Source organism: Macrotis lagotis, chromosome 1, assembly GCF_037893015.1.
Source record: "Macrotis lagotis isolate mMagLag1 chromosome 1, bilby.v1.9.chrom.fasta, whole genome shotgun sequence".
Taxonomy (NCBI): domain Eukaryota; kingdom Metazoa; phylum Chordata; class Mammalia; order Peramelemorphia; family Peramelidae; genus Macrotis; species Macrotis lagotis.
Genome location: NC_133658.1, coordinates 63,250,683 through 63,263,657, shown reverse-complemented (window position 1 = coordinate 63,263,657; position 12,975 = coordinate 63,250,683). Strand labels below are relative to the sequence as shown.

Below are 12,975 nucleotides of genomic sequence, written 5' to 3'. Positions count from 1 at the left end.
GAGGGCGGGGCTAGCTGGGGGCGGAAGTGCGAGGCGGGGGTCAGCCGAGGGGGAGGCGCGCCGTGGGTGCGGGCCCCGGCTGTCCCGGCGTGCCCCGCGGCTGACCCGGCGTGCCCCGCGGCTGCCCCGGCGTCCCACGCGGCTGCCCCGGCGACCAGCCCGGAGAGACGGGGCCAGAATGGCGGCGCAGTGGGACCTGGACGTGGAGGTGCTCCGCCGCTTGGGGGCCCTGACCCAGGAGGAGCCGGGTGCGGCCCGAGGGGCGCCGGCAGGGCGGGGGCGCTGGGGCGGCGGACTGGGGGGCGTCTCTGACCCGGCTGCAGCCTCGAGCCTCCTTCTGGGATGCAGGGGCCTGGGGCGGGGGCCCAGCGCCTCCCTCCACTGAAGAAGGGCTGGGGCTGCGGCTGACCCGGCCGGCCCCGGCCCCTGCTCACCACAGTTTGTCCCTTCTCAAAAGCGAATGCGAGGGCGGCTAGGTGGCACCGGCCCCGGAGTCAGGAGGGCCCGGGTTCAAATCCGACCTCAGACGCTTCATAATGACCTAGCTGTGTGGCCTCGGGCAAGCCACTGAACCCCATTGCCTTGCAAAAAAACCCCAAAACCCTAAAAAAAAAGTTATCAGTGGCCAGTCACGTTTTTCCTTGTTCTTCCTTGGGTTTCCACTGCTCCACTGAAGGATGTTGGCTTTAGAAATGCATTTGTCTTAGGATCATAGAATTTAGAGCCAGAAGGGACCAGTCCACCCTTCATTGTGTAGAGGAGAGAGCTGAGCCTCAACAAAGGGAAGGCACCTGCCCAGATTAGCATCAGCAGCACAGCAGAGCACTGAAATCCAGGTCTCCTTAATGTCTGACACTGTAATTTAGACATCCTGAAGCACTTTATCAACCCTCTGGCCCCTCCATTATAAACTAGAAATAAGCATCTTGTCTTTTTTTCCCCTTAAAGATGTTATTATTGTTTTGGTTTTGTAATACAGACATTCCTAAAGTGTGTGTGCATTTAAAAAAAATTAGTTAAGATTTTGTTGTTTCAAGAATGTTTAAAAAAATTGACACGATCTCTTGATGTTTTCAAATAGCCATTGGTTTTGGTGGGCCTATCTCTATTGCTTCTTAGAGAGTGGAAGGGACCTCAGAGATAATTTAGTCTAATTCCTCCATTTTTCAGATGGCAAATTGAAACCCCAAAGAGGAAATTATTTACTGAAAGTTACATAGTAAGCAAAAAAACCCTGAAATTTGAACCCTCTAACTCAAAATCATTACAACAGCATTTCTAGGACCTCCTCTCTACTCTTAAAAATTATTGGAGATTTCAAAAATTTTTATTAAGTGGTTATATCTCTCAATAATTACCGTATTAGAAATTTAAGCTGTTGGATTAAAAAATTTTTAAACAACAATAATGCATTATGTGAAATACTTTTTTTGAAAATAACTCACAGAGTGGCTAGGTGGCGCAGTGGATAAAGCACCAGCCCTGGAGTCAGGAGTACCTGGGTTCCTAAAACGACCTCAGACGCTTCATAATGACCTAGCTGTGTGGCCTTGGGCAAGCCACTTAACCTCATTTGCCTTGGAAAAAAAACAAAAAAAAAAATAAAGAAAATAACTTACAAAACAAAAAATGAAAAGATTGGTTTTGTTTTGCACATCTTTGCTAGTGTCTAATGTCTGGCTTAATAGAAGACAGCTAGATTCTCATCTGCTTCTGCATTCAGTGTGTTGATTTATGTTTTGAAGTATATGAAGAAAATCCAATTTCCTGCAGATATATAGTTGTAAAGGGGAGAAATATTTTAATAATCAAATAATGTCTTAGTATTGTTATGAAAATAGATTTGACCTCCCAGACACCTTGCTATTGTCTTGTCTCTGGGACTCCTAGTGGTCCTCCTATAACATTTTGACCACTGCTGCTTTACCTTGAGCTTCATTCCCTGAGGCTTTCTGGGAATGAATGCTCCAGACTATCACCAAGGGATGGGAGGGGTTGAAAGGAAGGTCCTTTATCTCTAACTCAGCTATTTATCTCCTGAGGAAGAACATAATACATTTGCTAATGATCTCTTTTCAGAATTGGTGGAGTCTCTTTCATTGCAGGGATCCTATGTAGGAAAAATACTTTCCATTGGTGAGACCTTCAAAGATTTTAAAAATCTTCGATACTTAGATCTATCAAGAAATTTAATCTCTAGTCTACAGGTAAGTCACCTATGATGAGAGGACTGTAGATCATGTATAGAAGAACTGGTTGTAAGAACTGGGAATATTTAACCTTGAGAAAAGAAGGAAGGGAATAAACAATATTAAAACACCTATTATGTACCATAGGTACTGTGCTATGACTTTACCTTACCCTGTAAGGTAGATACTATTATCCATATTTTACACTTGAGGAAACTGAGGCAAACAGGTTAAATGACTTGCCCAGGGTCACATAGCTAGTCTATCATCAGAAAGCAGAAAAGACTTAGGGGGGTGGCTAGGTGGCATAGTGGTTAAAGCAGCGGCCCTGGAGTCAGGAGTACCTGGGTTTAAATGCGGTCTCAGACACTTAATAATTACCTAGCTGTGTGGCCTTGGGCAAGCCACTTAACCCCATTTGCCTTGCCAAAAAAAAAAAACCTAAAAAAAAAAGACTTGGGGAGAGACCTTATTGTTGTCTTCAGATATTTAAAGGTCTGGCATATGGAAGAAGGTTTATCAGTGTTTTTTATGGCATCAGAGAACAGAAATAAGAGCATTTGTGAGAAGTTGGAAGTTGCAGAGGTAGATTTAATTCATTATAGGGAAGAGTATCCTAATAATTAGATGTCCAAAAGTAGAATGAGCTACTTCAAGAGGCTGTGGATTCCTCATCATTGGAAGTATTCAAATGGAGAATGGATAATCACTAAAATTTTGAAGAAAAAGATTCTTCATGGGTTTTGAAATCAGACCTCTAAGGTCCTATGCAATTCTGCACATCTGATTCTGTGATATTCTGCAACCAGTAAGGTAAACATAGCAAATATTGTGCATCAACCGTACTTTTAGAAATTTTTTTTTGCAAGGCAATGGGGTTAAGTGGCTTGACCAAGGCCACACAGCTAGGCAATTATTAAGTATCTGAAACTGGATTTGAACTCAGTTCCTCCTGACTACAGGGCCAGTGCTCTATCCACTGCGCCACCTAGCCACCGTAGAAAATTTTTTTTGAGAGGAAATAAGGGATAGAGAATGCCTACTCAAAGAAAATTATAACCTTCCCATTTTTGCTTTCTAGACCAAATTAGATAGCTGAGATCTATTCAAACTTAGATTTACTGGCATTTTATTTTTATTAATTTCTCTTCCTAATTAAGGGAAAATTTATATTGATACTGAAAGTTCCCCCTCAAAAGATGATTTTTTTTTTTAGGAGCATTTGAAAGAGGAAGAGAAGATGGACTGGAAGGCAAGGAAACTTTTCCAGCCCTAACAGTATAGAAAAAAAGTCTGGCATGAAAGAAGATAGGAGCAGGCCTGGGCAGAGCAAAGGGAGTCAGGATTAGCTAACATAACACAAAGGTTCTCTAAACACACTCACACACAAAATTTGTGGTTTTTTCCCTGTGTCCTAAATGCTATACAAAAGGAGGCATTCTTCTTACATACCCATTGCATAAATCTTTTCTCTTTACTTTTCCAGCTACTCTTCAAATGAACTAAAACTTTCAGATTGTCTTCTTAGACTGATATTTAATGGGACCTGCTTACCTTATGAACAAAACATAATCTAGAGCAAAAGTCTAAATGACTTTCAAGCTATGGCCTTAGTACATCTCCCTGTTAATCCTAGGCAGAATCCAGTCAGTCTGAAGCTTACTTAATTTTTCTGTTCGTTCTTGTCCAAGGAGATCTTCCCTGGATGTCTTCTGAAAAAGACTTAAGTTGTTTTTTTTTTAGCAGTAATCTTCTTGCTTCATTGACTTCAGAACACTGTAGGGTTAGGTTTCCCCTTCTACATTTTATCATGGAGTTGGCTGACTCCTTTCTTAGGTAAAATAACTGGAAAAAATAAACGTTGCTCATGATTGCGTTGCAGTCGACGATATTTGCTTAATATGATTGTTCTGTATAGATTCATTGCTCCAGTACCAAGAAGCACTTTTCTTAATTGCCTTAGGGAAAACAAAATGACTGTAATAATTGCTAATGCACTTATCAAAAGGATCTTAAGTTCTATCTGAGATTGAGCATCAACCTTACTTAGCAATTGATCATAGAAGCAAAATTATAATTTCTGACTCATGCAGTGATAGACAATGGAAAATCATTTTACTAAAAAACTCTTTAGAGTAAATGAACTATGAGAAGTCAGAGGAGAAAGGACATTACTTATCAGGAGATTCAGGCAAAGTTTGAAGTGAGCTTTGAAGGCAGGATAGAAATAAAATAGATGAACAGGAGAAAGACAGTTCTAGCTGCAGGGAAAATGCGAGCAAAGGAAGGGAGGCAGAGAAGTACTGTATTTGGGGGTACAAGAGTGAAGAGTAGTAGTCACCACAAGGATGAAGAGCAGTATTCTAGTTTCCTTGAAAAGAAAGAAGAATGTGAAACAAACTTAGAAAAATATACTGGTGTCCAGTTGTGGAGGGCTTTATATAGGTTTTGAAAAATTTTTCAGAAATGTCTAATTTATTCAACAAAACTATATTAAGTACCCACTAACCCAGATACTCAAATATGACAGCTATAAAAAAATTGAAAACAGTTGAAAATTGAAGAAATTGGAAAACAATTTCAGTTGTCTGCAGAGGAGGGAACTGTAGCAGTCAGAGGATCTGAGTTCAAATTCCAATACTGCAAAGTACTATCTGTTTAAACTTGTTTTCTTATTTGTAAAATGAGAGGGATGGTATTGAACCCTAAATTGAAATCCTATGGTTTCTAATGATTCTTTGATCTCTTATTGTGTATAGATAGATGTTAAAACTACTAGTTTTGGATCTACTTTACCCTAGATGCATGACTGAGGCAAATTGTTTTATCTCTCTGTACCTCACTTTCCGCCATCTGTAAAATGAGTGAGTTTAAACTGGTTGATCCAGTTTGGTTCTCACTGTTTATTGAAGGGTGAGTTTGTCATCAGAAATAATAGTACTACAAAAGTGATAGTCAGGCATATCTAAGGAATAATGACCTCAAGAATGATCTAATAAAAGGTAGTAACAATTCTAAAAGGTAAAGGAACAACAGGAAGAATTTATGTCCTGACTTAGGAAGTTTGTATCTTTTCATTTTAGTGAATTATTAAATTTATAGTTAATAACCCTATAGCTATTAGCCCTCTAGTGGTAATGATTGCTCAGGGACTATTCATATTAGATGCAGTGGAGGTTGGAAGATTGAAGGCTTAAGATAGGAACTAAAGTGACCTTATTAGAGATGAAGTCTATTTCATGTTATATGCTTTATAACTATGCAGTTATAATGTAGTAATAATTTTATACCATTTTATGAGCATCTCAGTCACAAAAAAATTAAAATAATAGTGGGGATCAGTTCTGCTACTTTCTTTTCTTCCTTTTCGGTTTCTTTTAAAAATATTCATTGTTATATGGACTAGAGAAAGGATAGTAGGAGAAATTTGAGCCATATAAATACAAAAGATATGCATAAAATTTTATTTTAAAAAGCAGGAGGATTGTGTGTATGTGGTATGTGTTTGTATGTGCATGAACTCTCCCAGAATCCTGAGATATATAGCCATATATTCCCTAGTTTTTAAAATATGCCCTTCTCTCAAAGAATCTACTTTTTTTTTTTTTTTTTCTTTGACTTCTTTTCCACTAAAAATAGAGCAGTACTTAGAATCCAGTAGTGTGACTGGGGTTAAACCTAGGTATGTTGAAGGTATTTTGTTTGCCTTCCCCTAGGCAGGATTGGGATGGGAAATAGAGATTGGGCTTTATTGAAAAAGAGAAATTGATAGTCACCACTGGCAAGAAGGCACTTCAATTTAAATGTCAGATTTTATAAATTGCTCTCAGTTTCTTGGAAGAAACATACTTTGTAGATGAATTATTAATACTTAAAACCTCATAAGATTATTCTTAAACCTTTCCAAGGAGAAAATAGTGTAGAAGAAAGAAAAGGAGAAAGACTTGACACTCAATAAGAAGTATTCATAAAGGTGATTTGGAGAGCTTTAGGATTGTGGAGAAGGCCAGAGATTGAATTTAGGGGAAAGGTTGAGTAGATTTGAGAAGTTGAAAGCTAAAGGAGAATCTAATTTAAAAGAAGGAAAGGGTTCACTTTGGAAGAGAAGAAGGAAGAGCAAAGGAAGGGGCAGGAGAAAAAGTGGATTGAAGAAAAAATAAGAAGAGAAAGGAGAAAGTAGCCCCCCCCCCCCCAAAATGCAAGTTAAAGAAAAAGCAGGAAAAGATAAGAGATTTGTGGGAGAAGAAAAAGTAGCTGTTAAGTTATTAAAATTTGTTAAAGAGATGAGACAACTTGATTTAATAATCATCCAAACCTGAGGCTCTCACTTTAAATAACTAAAGAGGGCATTGTTAATTTTGCAGTGATTTGAATTGTAATTTTTTCCACAGTCATACTATTTGTACTACTGGGTAGAGCTCCCTTCTTAAGAGAGAAAATGATGAGTTTTGAAGACTGCCTCTCCATATTCCAGATCATCAAGCATAGTAAAATGTTCCTTTAAAAGTAGAAGAATAAGCAGTGTGAAAACCAAGGAGGACCTGAAGAGGCAAAAGTGAAGCTTGAACTGTGCTGGGAGATTGGAGGGTAAAAGAAAGTTATAAGAAGTAAGGAAAGGAGATTTATTGAACAGCTAAGAGAAAAATGAGGCTGTTTTTGAAAAGGAGAAGATGAATATTCTGCAGAGAAATCATCTTCTGCATGAAACAGTAGATTCACAAGGGTTTTCTGGTGAGAATTATCTACTAAGGATCAGAAGACAAGAGTAGTGGTTGGTGATTTCTTCTCCTGTTTGCACTCCAGACTTTTTTCACCATGCCCCAGTTTTTCATTCTCAAACCTCAAAGTACCACTCCTTGCTAGATCCTCTCCTCTGGAGGGATAATTCCTCCAAGAACCTCTATTTATGGAGAGTACCCAGACCTGCCTAGTCTTTGTTTCCTCCCCAGACTGCACTCCAGATCTTCTGTGATCCCATGGGTAACTTTGACTAGTCCTCATCCCTTTTCACTCTCAGCTTCCTTTTTTTTTTTTTTTTAAATATGTTGTCTTCCCCCGTTGAAATGTTAAACTCTTGAGAATTGGAATTACCTTTCTATAAATAGTAGCATTGTGCCTGGCTCATATTTAATGAATACTTATTGCTTGACTGAAGCGATTTGTCAACCTGATAGAAGTAACAGAGTCATACTGTCTTCTTGCCTTGTATATCTAAGATATATGACAGAGAATCTTCAAAGATTTCTCTAAATGGATGATTATTACCAACTTCTGATGATTCACAAAGTACAAATGATACTGTCAGAAGGAATTTAGAAAGCAGTGCCAAAGATAATGAAGTCTTGGGCAAAATAATTGAAAACCTTAGGTGCACAAATAAAGATGTTTTAGACTGCTGTCCTTCAGAGGCAAGGACAAGAAGAGAAAAATAGATTTGGGAAATGAAGATGTTTAAGAAGATGTCAAAAATGAAATTTGGATTTTTGTACCACAGTGTACAAGACAGGAATGACAATCTTCTCTTCACAGATAGAGTGGAGCCTTGGGCAAGACATCTGCAGTGCCTGGTGTCTTTTTTATCTATTCAAAAAGCCTTTAACCTAAAAAAGGAAAATGGAGGCAAGAAACTGCCTAGGTAGATCCAATGAGCTACACCCCATTAAGTAGATATAAAGTAGAAAGTCAGATAATGGAGATTCCAGAAGTTCACAGAAAAAAATAATCTAAGAAAAGATCAAGTAATAAAAACCTATGGCTTCAGATATCAGTGCATAAATGTGCAAGGTACAGCTAATAAGGAAAAATTGGAAATCAGTCAACAAATACTAAAAGTAAAAATGAAATTCTGCCCTCAAGGAACTTCCATTTTTACTAGGGGAACAACATGTATACCTATACTTAGAGAAGCAAAATATATTCAAGCTAATTAGAAGAGAGTGGGGGAAAGAAAAGCACTCATAATGGGGGGGGGGGGGGAGATAAGAAAGACTTCAAGTAATACAAAAAAAATAGGAGAAAGTATTTGAGCTGAACTTCGAAGTCAGCTAGGGAATTAAAAAGATAAGGAGAGAGTGTTCCAGGTCTGGGAAAGTCACCTATTTAAAGGCTAATAATTGATGATAGATGTACCTGATGAATCAGATCACTTGGCTCAAATGAACTACATTGTTCAGGTAGAGATGATTGATTTGTTTTTGTAAGACAATGGGGTTAAATGACTTGCCCAAGGTCACACAGCAAAGTAATTAAAAAGTGTCTGAGGCCAGATTTGAGCTCCAGTCCTCCTGACTCCAGGGCCAGTGCTCTATCCACTGTGCCACTTAGCTGCCCCTAGGCATAGATGAGTTTGAAGGAACTGCCAATGACCCTTGAAAGATTTTAGAGGATGAGAGAGATATTGCAGTTTTAAAGAAGGGCACATATGTCATATTTATCAAAAAAAGGAAAGAGAATGAAATCTGTAAACCATAGGTCAGGGAGTTTGACTTTGATACCTGGCAAGATTGTGAAGCATTATTAAAGGATTGTTGGTGAGCATCAAGAAAATGACTGGCATTGGCTTTATCAAGAATAGGTCAGGTCAGATTAATTTTATTTTCTTTTTTGATAGGATAACCATATCTGACTTTAAACAAAATAGAAATTAAAACCTTGCACATGACTTTAAAAAACCAATTTCGGGGTGGCTAGGTGGTGTAGTGGATAAAGCACTGGCCCTGGAGTCAGGAGTACCTGGGTTCAAATCCCGTCTCAGACACTTAATAATTACCTAGCTGTGTGGCCTTGGGCAAGCCACTTAATCCCATTTGCCTTGCAAAAACAAAAAAAAAAAAACAAACCAATTTCACAAGTTTATGGCTAGACAGATTTATTTGGAAAAAAGATGTGAGGGTTTGAATGGATGCCTTAATGTGTACAGCAGACTCTGATATAACAGATGAGAAAACCATGGTCTGCCCTCTGCCCTGGTCAAGGTATATTGGGGGTGTTGTGTGCAATTCTGGAAGAATGAAAAGCAACCATCTAGAAGATGCCTCAGAAAGTAAACTGTTTCAAGTTTATGCTATAGGAAGAAAATGAAGCTGAAAAACCTGGGAATGTTCAGCATGTTAATGACTTAGGGATTGCCTGGTAGCTAAATTTAATTATTGGAAGAGAAAGGGCATGAGACTTGTTCTGCTTGACTAAGACCAATGAATGGAAAGTTAGAAGAAAATTGAATTGTCATCTAGGGAAGAACTACCTAACAAAAGATAGCTGTGTAAAAATGGGAGGGGGCTCCTTCTTTAGAGGTCTTCAGGCTAAGGCTGAATGAAGTATCAGGAATTCTTGAGCCATTGTGAGTTGAATTAGATAGTCATGGACATCCATTCCATCCCTGAAATTCTGTGATCATGACTTAAAACTGGGAAGACTGTAGGAAATTCTTTGCCTGAGTTCCTTGTTTTATATAGGAGAAAACAGACCTAGAGAGAATTGATCTGATCAAGGGGACTGAAGGGGTGGAGAGGAGATTTGAAACCAGGCCCTTTGATTCCAAATCTAGTGCTCTTGCTACAGTCTAGCTCCTTCAGAAAGGAGCTCCATCATACAACTGAATGACATTCTAGCCATGCCTTATCCTGCATACGTCAGGTGGGTGCTAAATAGAAGTATATTCCTACTTTTAGCTGTGGGACTTTTAGTCTCTTCCAAAAAAGCATCTTTTAGTGGATAAAGCACCGGCCCTGGAGTCAGGAGTACCTGGGTTCAAATCCGGTCTCAGACACTTAATAATTACCTAGCTGTGTGGCCTTGGGCAAGCCACTTAACCCCATTTGCCTTGCAAAAAACCTACAAAAAAAAAAGCATCTTTTAACAGTTTTCTTTTCCCTTAATAGGGTATCGAATATTTATCTTCACTCCAAGATCTGAATTTATATTACAACAATATTCCTTCATTAGCAGAGGTGTCCCGCCTACAGGCTTTACCTTGCCTAAAAGACCTAGATTTGAGACTCAATCCTGTTGTCAGGAAAGATACAGACTATAGAATCTTTGTTGTACACATGCTACAAAATCTGGAGAAGCTGGGTGAGACCCTTCCCTTCCCATACCCCTACCTTTTCAAAGACCTTGGTAAACAGCAAGGTTTACTGTTAACTTGGTGCCTTCTACCATCTCAGAAATTGGCCCAGTGTATAAAACTGTTAGAGTGCATTATTAATGTTTATATAGATCTTTTATTTTGACAGTATATTTTGTGAACCTTTTTAGTGTTTTCAATGAAAATCTTTCATTTTTATCTATTACTCCATTTTAGTTCCCCCTACTTTGACCTTATGTGTTTACTTCAGAATTTAAATTGAAAACAATTTAAACAATGCTTCTAATTGACCCTTGTGCTAATAGACCTGAAACTTGGAGATCTTTTCCAATATTGTATATCCTTTTTCGTTTATTGATGAGTAGTTACCTTACCTTCTTGTGGGAAAGGAATTTTTGAATTATTAACATGGGCAAAACAGACTTGTTTGAGCCAGTTCTTTCCAAAAAAGGGTCTTTTAATTTCAACTCTCAAGGCTCAAACCATTTGATTCTTTGGACCTTTAGTCATTATAACATACCTCAACTGAGGACAAAATACTAGTTGTTTGTCCAAGTGTCATTGCTATGATATTTCTTAGTGTCTCTTAGGGTTTCTGCTGGTCCCAGAGACAACATAATAGCATTGCTCTGTCACCTCTCTGCTCACACTTTTCACACTTTGAGAATTTGTACCACAGGAAACAATTAGCTTGTTCAGACCATTTTTTTTTTTTAATCTTTAGATGACCGGGCAGTCCGGGACAGTGAGCGAATAGCTGCCAAGCTTCATTTTAGTAACCTGGGCAGCAATGAAAATTCCCTCTTTGATGTGGAAAATAAGAGGTAAGGATGAGCTTCCCAGCTGAAATCATAGGTTGTTAAAATCCTGAAACCATGTAGTTTATGTAGCTAAAGAATTATTTCACGTGAATGTCTAGCCCTCCCTGTCTTTTTGAATAGTTGTTTCCCACATGTAACATACTGTGGTGGAAAGAATGAGGGAAATCAGGGTTTGAATGTAGGTTCTGAAACTTACTTACTATGTTACCTTGGGGAAGTCATTTAACTTCTCATCCCCTTAGTTTCATCATCTATAAAATGTTGATAATACATTATTTAGTGGAGAGGTGATTAAATTTCTTTCCTCTCAATAGAGAAAGAGTAGATTTAGAAGATTGCAAATGCTGCTGTGAGGGGAAAAACAAGAATCATAATCATTTCATGACATCTTGATGGACTAGAAATATAGAAAAACTTCGACCAACTGGAGTCATATAGTGGAAAATAAGAAATAAAATAAAATTTTGTAAGGACAAAGTAAAAGGAATAGTCTCATTTCAATACTGTCATTTAGTAATGTTCACCATCATATTTAGTAGTATTGTTTAACTGATTTTTTATGAGAAAATGACTATAAAAACGAAAGGTAGCAATAAAGAAAGTTTGCACTTGCATAGAGTTATGAGTAAAAGCTCTTTGTAAAGTTTAAAAACGATACATAAAGTTAAACTATTGTCATTATTTTAGAATCAGTTTTAGTACATTCTCTCCATTGTCTTCCTTCACTTAGGGAGTGCTGTACAACTTGCTAAGGTCCCTGAAGACTGGTCAGAGTTCTCTTTCTTTTTGGCTATAAACTATATGCAACATTTTACTAAGTTGAGAGCTATTATTTAGTCAGGCAAGACTCTTAAGTAAACTTTTCTATTGGGTGTTTGATGTTAAGGAGAAAAAGAAAGTGATAATGAGCCAAAGTGGTGGTATGGTCCAGTCACACTTTTTCATTTTTAGTTAGTGATCAGGTAGGTCCTACGCATTTTGTACCCCAAAATGAAGCTAAGAACACAATCTTTAGAGCAGCTTTTAAAAATTTAGGAGGGGCAGCTAGGTGGTGCAGTGGAGCTAGGTGGTGCAGTGGAGCTAGGTGGTGCAGTGGATAGAGCACCAGCCCTGGAGTCAGGAGGGCTTGAGTTTAAATCCACCCTCAGACACTTAATTACCTAGCTGTGTGACCTTGGGCAAGTTACTTAACACCATTGCCTTTAATACTAAAGTGTTTTTTTTTGACCTAGTAAATTGAATGTTTTTTTAAAAAATATGCTTGAATAATACTTCAAATTATACTTCAAAACAATTTAGGAGACAGTTGATATTTGTAAGGTCAGGACTCAGAATATGATTTTCTTTCCTCTTGGGTGCTTTCTTGGCAATAGGATATGCTGCTGCCAGATAAACTAGGTTTTTTTGGTCATATCTAGATGTTTAAAAGTTAGCTTTTCCATAATGATGAATAATTGAAAGGAAGGGAATAGTTTGCATGGTAGATTCTCCTCAGTGGATTTATGAGATTGCACGGGATGAGAAGATATGAGGTAGGGTGCTGACCTACACTGGTTGAGAGATTCCCCAAACTAATGAGATGGTATCAGAAATAATCACATCTCCTAGATTTCTGTTGCCCAGTTTCTAGTGGTTTTGCCCAACAGACAGATCCATAGATAAAAAACATTCAGATTTAAAGTAGCAGAAAAAAATTCCAAGAGAACAACTCCTATCAGTTTTTCTTCTCTGGAAAAAAATTTGCACTGCCGGTTAAAAATTAGGAATCACTGAGCAAAGATGAATCAGTGAATAAAATTTATATTAAAAAATGCTGTCAGTTATATTTTTGGGAGGGGCCAACACATAAAACACATACATTTTAATCCTTTGCCATGGT

The 12,975-nt window shown here is 38.2% G+C and overlaps 1 protein-coding gene across 5 annotated transcripts in view; it reads left to right on the top strand.

Moving 5' to 3' along the window:
* The first annotated feature begins 14 nt into the window (after nucleotides 1–14).
* Nucleotides 15–12,975, top strand: part of LRRC36 (leucine rich repeat containing 36) — a 55,618-nt gene continuing 42,657 nt past the window's right edge. For 2 of the 5 annotated variants that reach the window (XM_074202461.1, XM_074202490.1), the window contains exons 1-4: nucleotides 26–248; nucleotides 2,080–2,207; nucleotides 10,070–10,262; nucleotides 11,000–11,099. In XM_074202461.1, the coding sequence (XP_074058562.1) occupies nucleotides 179–248; nucleotides 2,080–2,207; nucleotides 10,070–10,262; nucleotides 11,000–11,099 (491 nt within the window). In that variant the 5' untranslated portion in view covers nucleotides 26–178. Of the gene's footprint in view, nucleotides 249–2,079; nucleotides 2,208–10,069; nucleotides 10,263–10,999; nucleotides 11,100–12,975 lie in introns of all 5 variants that reach the window. The other 3 variants (XM_074202498.1, XM_074202482.1, XM_074202472.1) reach the window with 3 other exon arrangements.